Here is a 7395-nt window from a genome sequence, read left to right as displayed (position 1 = left end):
ATAGTTATTACTAATAAAGTAAAGTTAAGTAAAGTAATATTATCAATCCATGTTTTAAATTTGCAATAATTACATTTGTTGATAAAATTAATCAATTATATTAGAAAAATAAACAATATAAAAATATTAATACAGTTCAAACTGTTTTTTAAATACTCATCTTTCTATTCAATTTCTCTAATATTAAATTACATGACTTCATGAAGTTTTTGGATTACTGATTACAGACGCTCTTATTGTTACTAAAAACTTTGTTCTTTCTTATTATATTTACAAAAAGTATCAAGTTTTAAATGAATTTAAGCATTTTTGCTATACATAACAATGTAAAGACAGGCCTACCTGATCAGAGCGCCATCTAATGGACTTATTTGAACTACTATACCCCTCCGGATGCTAAAACAACAACTACCTCCATACACAAACGGGCGATTAATAGGGCTGGTTCAAATGGATACCTACCGGCATCACTGCCAGCGATGAGGTGGGCGATTGCCGATCCCACGTATTCAATTTCGAACGATTTTCTACAGCTTATCCTCTTACCTGCGCTTTTGCGAACTAAAATAAGGCGCGCCCAATAACTCGTAGCCAGTTTACGAACTGAAATAGATGATTGGCCGTTCTACTTGAGCGGTCAATCAGGGCGGCATTTTTCCAGTTTGACAATCTCGGTAGAGAAGATCAGAGTGGGTAATTTCGCGTATATTGTCTATAATCTAGTTCTTAAACTGGGTAGGTGAATTTGAGATGCTTTAATTAAAAAGTTGACATAAAAGAATCTCAAAGATCTTAACGGAATTTTTATAATTATGCACAATTGAACATTTTGAAAAAAGCACTGTTTTTTTTTTGGTATTTAAAGATTAACTTAAGAGCCTATTAACCAAAATTTTAATCATTCTTTTAGTACATAACGTGTGGTTGAGTTTCATTCGGCTAGGTTAGGTTAGTTCAGGTTTTGTTAGGTTAGGATAGGTTAAACCTCTATGTAGGTTAAGCCGAAGCTGAATGAAACGGTACCGCAAACACGACGGGACAACACAATGAGTTTAATTGTGTTACGTGAAGTTAAGTTAGGTTAGGTTTTTTTAGGTTAGGATAGGTTTGACCTCTTTGCAGGTTAAGCCCAAGCTGATTCAAACGGTACCGCAAACACAACGGGACAACACAATCAGTTTAATTGTGTTTCGTGAGGTTAGGTTAGGTTAGATTTAATCTAGGTTAGGCTCGAGTTGACCCATTCGATGTAGCGCACATTTGCTACTGGGAAAATATGCTTCCAGAGCTCTACCTGTAGTTCAATAAATTTCTGTTAATTCAGGTTAGGTGAGGTCAGGTTCTGTTGGGTAAAGTTATGTTAAATAAGTTGATATCAGGCAAGGGTTGATCCTTCACAGTTGTCGACATGTTTTTGAAGTGAAAATTTGCATCACTGGCATTATTTTGAAATTTATTTGCCTCAATGCATGATTTCTCGTCATTTTTTGAGGTTATGGCTCAACCATAACGTGATGGGTGATTTTTGATACCGAATTTGAAATCAGCACCCCAAAATCCATAGGAATACGTGTGTCTTGTTACCAGATCTGCACACTTTTTTTTGTGTGGCTGTGTAATTAAAACAATTATAATTTTCAATTGAAAAATTTTGCCACCTGTATCAAAACAAACAATCACAACCTCTCTAACTTACGTCAATTTAACAAACTTTCTCACTCGCACTCTTTTTCATGTATAAGAAGAGGACAACTGCGCACTTGCGCACAAAAATTTAAGACCTTGTAATGGACCTACCACTCACGATAATGATTCTGTTTCCAAATGGCGAAACGGAGTTTGATCTTATTATTCCTTCGTGCTCCCACCTCATCTCTGTCACTGCCCGCCGCTGCTGGCAAGGAGAGGTATGAAAGGTTCTTAACAAAAATAACGAAGAGATTGTTGTTCTGGCCTTTTGGTGAATAGCAAGAAATAAGCAACAATCAAGAAATAGAACATGTGTTTACCTGAAAGTTCGACCCATTAAAATAACATAAAAACTGGTATAGTAACAAATTAGTATAAACAATTCGTGAGAATGGCAGATCACACGCAAAACTTTGTAGAAGAGGTATTTTTAACGATTTTTAAAAAGTTTGAAAATTCTTGTCCGAAAATAATAACTTTAAGAGTGCGTCCATAAAGCACATGGCTGTAAACGAGATGTGAGGAGACAGCAAAAAATCATGGGCAATTACGTATTGTTACTCAACCCCTGCTATCTTCACTTCGTTGAGTGCTGAAGGAAAAACAATTATAGACCAAATACAAGGTCCATTAAGCCAGTACCTCAATAGAATTTCGGGATTCTTCATGGCTCAGAATTTTTGGCATCAATTAAAATTTTTGGGCTCCTATACTTTTTTCAGAGCATCTATTTATACATGGTATTTGGTCCATTTGTGGCTATATTTTATTAATGTATTCGTACAAATTAATTTTTTTATATATAAGAAAAATCGAATATTAGTTTTCATCTTTTGATAACTATTTAACGATACAATAAAATGACAGTAATTATTATTTATTACGAAGATATTACAAAAATTAAGTTTTGTCCAATATTTGGTGCCTTTGGTTCCCCCTTAGCTTGAACATTTAAAGTGAAGTTAGCTGGCGATGGAGTCAAAATGCGTAATTACTGAGGCCATGAAAATAGTAAGGAGTGTTATATCTCATGTGTTTGGTGAGCAGAGCTTTTTGCGTTGTCATTTGTTTTACCCACTTCCCTTTGTTATGTTTTGACATCTCGATGCATGTGTAGGTTATATTCGTTTGTGTTTTTATTTTGCTTAAATCCTTCAATGCCTGTTGACATCGTTGATATGGCAACCTCCAGGACATATGCGTTCATGCGTACGCGGATTTGCTCAGGGGTTTCCAATTCGAGATAAATATTAACGAATTTTTGGATATTGCTCGTCTCAGAACGTGCAGTAACGCATACAATTCAATATAAAATGAGAATGCTTGCATCATTTCGCCGTTTGAATGGCTGAATTTTGACAGTCTGACCTTAAACTCTTAATTATCAGCCAGAAAACTCATGTATGCCATGTTTTAAAACAAATTTGGCCGGAAGGAGAATGTTTGCTTTCTAAGATTAACCTGGAGTCCGTATGCCGGTCTTTTTGAGCGGGATGAAGAGCGTCCCCTCCATTCTCCTTTTACCCTATGCATGACGGAAGGCTCAGCTCTTCAGTAGCCAGGCGGTGGTCACTCAATGCTTTAGATGTGTCGCAACAAAGTCGACGTTGAAGCCACCTAGCGTATACTCATATCCCTAAGATAAGATAATAGATGACCGTTCAGATAAACGCAATAATGCCCAGATACTATTCAGATAATACAATTTAAAAAATTAAATAAATTGCACTAAACAATATAAAAACAAGTAAAAATACATAAATAATTATCAGAATAGTTATATTTGCATTTATAGTTGTTTTGGAATTGTTTTCTATATAAAAATGTGTTTTTATGAAGAAAGATATTGTGAAATTATTTTTCGAAGTATGTTGCCGGTGAAAATAAAAACAACGAACAGTTACCGTGGTTACTGCGGGGAGCGCAATCGCTGTGCCATCTGGCGTATACTCCTAACGGGATTAAAGTATGTTCAGACACTCTCGCTATCGTGAGTGACCACCGCCTGTCAGTAGCCTCCTAGCCGCCATCAACGAGGGTGCTGACGAATTTTTAAAAATGATTTTTATTTTATAGTATTATTTTTTAATTAATAAATTAATATTTTATTGTCATTCAGCGTACTACATCAATTGTACGTCATGCTTTACGTAATCCTAGTAGCTAGTCTATCGGCGCCGGCAAGATTGCATGTTGCCGGCTTTTTTTCCTTTTTTTTTTGACATTTTTTTTAAAATCGTATACTGATGTATGTTGATGCGCTGATTACAAGCCTGGATATGAAAACATCTGCACGTGTAATTTTCAGTGTTAAAACTTAAAAAAGTTACATTTTTTATTTACGAAGTTTATATACACTACCTGTACCGGCAAAAAGCATATTTCAAGCATACGAAAGGGACTTTCACGCATTTTGACGCGTTTATCAAAACGTTCTATGTATAAGTCACACTTTATCGTTTACGTCTCGTGGGGACGGAAATGCACCCCTGTGACTAGTACAGAAATAATTTTGGTCGCACCCCTACCCCTTCTAACATCTCGTGGGGGGCGTGATGGCACCCCTGTGCCTAGTCACAGAAATAATGTAAGGTCGCACACCTCCCCCTTTCCAACGTCTCGTGGGGCGGGTAGACACCCCTGTGACTGGTCACAGAAATAATGTAAGGTTGCAACCTTACCCTTTTTCTAACGCCACGTGGGGGCGGGAATGCACCTTTTTGACTGGTCAAAGAAATAATTTAAGGTCGCACCCCTACCCCCTTTCCAACGCTCTAACGTTCAATCCGACTTTGAATTTTTTTTATAGGTACGCCCTACCGAAAAGAATCTTTGAGTATATACTAAAAATTCTTTAGGTCAAAGAATCTCAAAGAAATTCTCCGCAGGTACTCGGGTAGATATTTTTAAAGGTCCAGGACGCTCTTTTAAATGGTCTGAAGGCTTTAAAATATCCTTTCCGAAATTGAAATAAGAATTCGATCATAAATAACAAGCAGAGAGGCTATCTCAATAGAGTAGCCGACACTCAAGGGTCCTTTGTTAAGCTTTCGGATTAAAATTTAGAAGTAGATTTTTTTTAATTTCATAGTTAACAGCCTAAAACATAATAATTCGAAATCTACGGGTTTCTATGACTTCAGACATATAACTTTTTTTTTAATGCTTAAAATTGGAATTAATACAACGTTTCTCGTAAATGGAATGAGATACGCCAAAAAAGACAACATTTTTGAATTCAACTAAAAAATTGTATATCAGTATATAAGTTATAATTATAAATAAGTATAATGAGAAAATTCATCAATTAAAAAAAAGTGTTAATAATTTGAAGAGAAATTTAAAAAGGGAGAGCGGATTAGCTACGACCAACTACTGTAAATAACTCTGCCCGCCCGGTGCGTGACGAATACAAAAGGAACATTATATTACCGCCGCACAACTCTTAAAACGAACACTAAAAGGATCTTGAAAAGGACCCAAATCTCTCAAACTATGTCCGAGACTATTTTGTTTCAAATCGTCTTTGTTTATAGACTCAAATGGGCCAAGCTATTTCGCTAAAGAAAACTCAAAGATTTGTTTCGGTAGGGCGGCACTGATTCCATATATATTTTTTCCGAGGGATTTGCGAACGAAAGGAAGAAAACTGGTCGAATATCCGGGGTTTTGCGAGATCCTCGGATCAATAAAATATTGAAAAATCGAACCTTTTGTTGAGAAAATCATTATTTTCATGATAAATATTAATTTTGCGAAAGGTAGAAATCAGCGGGTAGCAGACGGCAGCATTTGAACAGTTTGCGAAATACATTGCGAAATGGAGCAAAAAGCAGAGAGAATTAACATGCCCTGCCTGTGTTTTTGTAATTGGATTTGTAATCAACCACCAGGCCAGCTGTTACCTTCACTCTACACGCGGTATCGGCGGTATCGGGCGCCCTACAATATCGACCGTGGGTCAAGACTACAATTCTCAAAGGGGAAAAACTCTTCTGGGACATTGACTATTTGATGAGACTATCATCAATCGATATTACTTCAAAAATAATGAGGCACGTGTCCCGGATTTTTTGGTCCCTTGTAAGAACTATGAGCGTTTGTAAATCATATTAGCCAAGGGAGCAAAATCTCTACCGGTTCGCGCGCATGGGCTCCCATTAAGCTGCGCTAGTCTAGTGGAAAAGAGCCTGGCTGATAACCACTCTGCCGTGGGTTCGAATCTTTTTTTCAACTTTTTTTTTGTATTGTAAACATGTCAAGTAAGAAATGAGAATCAGCCAAAGATTAGGCAGTTTTTAATTGGTTAATAAAAAATGTGAATACAATTTCCTACAAAATATTGAAATGGTCTTTTTTGTAGATAACATCTGCAAGCGCACAAATTTGATAAATAAACCAATTTATGATTGTATGTAAATTTGTAAATTTACCCAGTTTGAAATTATAACTGGATTATAAATGATAAATTTATCAAGTTACCCAGCAATAAATTTCAAAACTATCAAATTTCGACATTGGACTTTCTGCAAATTTATTTATAAATCGGAAGTTTATCAAGTCACCCAACAAATTTTCTGGATTTTGCAGAAATTTCCACATAGATAATTATTCCAAAATTACAAAACTGGCGAATATTGACTTTCCTTTATAAAGGAGGAGGGTCAATAAGGCCGGTTTTTAGGCCGCCTACAGATTGGCCTAAAACATGTTTTATTTTATTCATCTAACTAGGTCTCATAACCCCTTAAAAGGATTTTTGCTGAGAGTGATCTGATTTCAAGAAATAGTCATTTTTAAGTTCGTATTTTACATGGGTTTTCGCACTTTCATTCAAATCATGCTAAGTTTCAGATTGTTAGTATTGCTCACGCAAGATCATACGTGGCCAAAAAATGCGCACGTATATGCGTTACAACATATGTTAAAGCCATCATTTTTCTCGAGGTACTTAGCCTTCAAAATAGGGCTTATTTTTATACTTTATGAAAAACCGAGCGTATTATTTGAAGGTATTAATTTATTGTTATTAATTTATTATTTTTAAGTTATTTTTCTTAAGAAACATTTACTGCCGGTCTTAGCCACTTTGACGCGCTTGGGCAAAGAGGAGTGAGATTAAAATCAACCAAAATAAGTGGAATAGGAAACAAAACGCTATCGTTCATGTGCGACTGCCGCTTCGCTACGTTCAACTGTTTTCTCCCTCCACATGGTATTCGCGTTTGTTGCCGATGCTTTTAGCTATATTCTCCTTCATTCTTCTTCCACGTTTCGACCTGTTAAAGAGTTCTTATCCACTGTATGTGATATTACTGCGTACATACATCTGTTCCAGATTATTTTATTGTAGTTTTATTTTCTCAGTATTGACTAGTTTCATAGCGATTGTAAGTTTTTTGCACAGGTACTTCATAGGCATGAGAGGCTACACTTTTTTTAAAATCCTTATTATTTAATAGTTCTGTACATCAGTCTCAGATTCTCTTTATTTTTTCAGGTGAAATAATTACTTGCGAATTAAGTTTTAATTACCACTTATTATGCCGAAAAAACAGTGTTCTTGTTGCGGCAAATTCTTAAAACCAAAGAGTAATCTATCAGTAGTTCAGGATGAACGGGCATTAAATGTTCTTAAAATTGCTTTTAATAGCTCCTTAACCATTCAGTCAAAGGTTTGCGATAGTTGTCGATGCTTTTCGATTA

General features: G+C 35.7%; 1 protein-coding gene across 4 annotated transcripts in view; it reads left to right on the top strand.

The window, feature by feature from the left end:
• LOC117173278 (helicase SKI2W) overlaps positions 1-7395 on the top strand; it is a 306484-nt gene that overhangs the window by 101881 nt on the left and 197208 nt on the right. Inside the window, exon 1 of one of the 4 annotated variants that reach the window (XM_033361757.1) lies at positions 1845-1907. The exons of 2 other annotated variants lie outside the window; for them this stretch is intronic. Coding sequence is in view for 1 of the 2 variants with exons in the window: in XM_033361756.1 (XP_033217647.1) it covers positions 2081-2113 (33 nt within the window). In the remaining variant the exon portion in view is untranslated. Of the gene's footprint in view, positions 1-1844; positions 2114-7395 lie in introns of those variants that run through there. One more of the 4 variants, XM_033361756.1, reaches the window with a different exon arrangement.

Source organism: Belonocnema kinseyi, chromosome 5 (assembly GCF_010883055.1).
Source record: "Belonocnema kinseyi isolate 2016_QV_RU_SX_M_011 chromosome 5, B_treatae_v1, whole genome shotgun sequence".
Lineage (NCBI taxonomy): Eukaryota > Metazoa > Arthropoda > Insecta > Hymenoptera > Cynipidae > Belonocnema > Belonocnema kinseyi.
The sequence above is the reverse complement of the archived record's forward strand: the minus strand, read 5'-3'. Positions and strand labels throughout refer to the sequence as shown.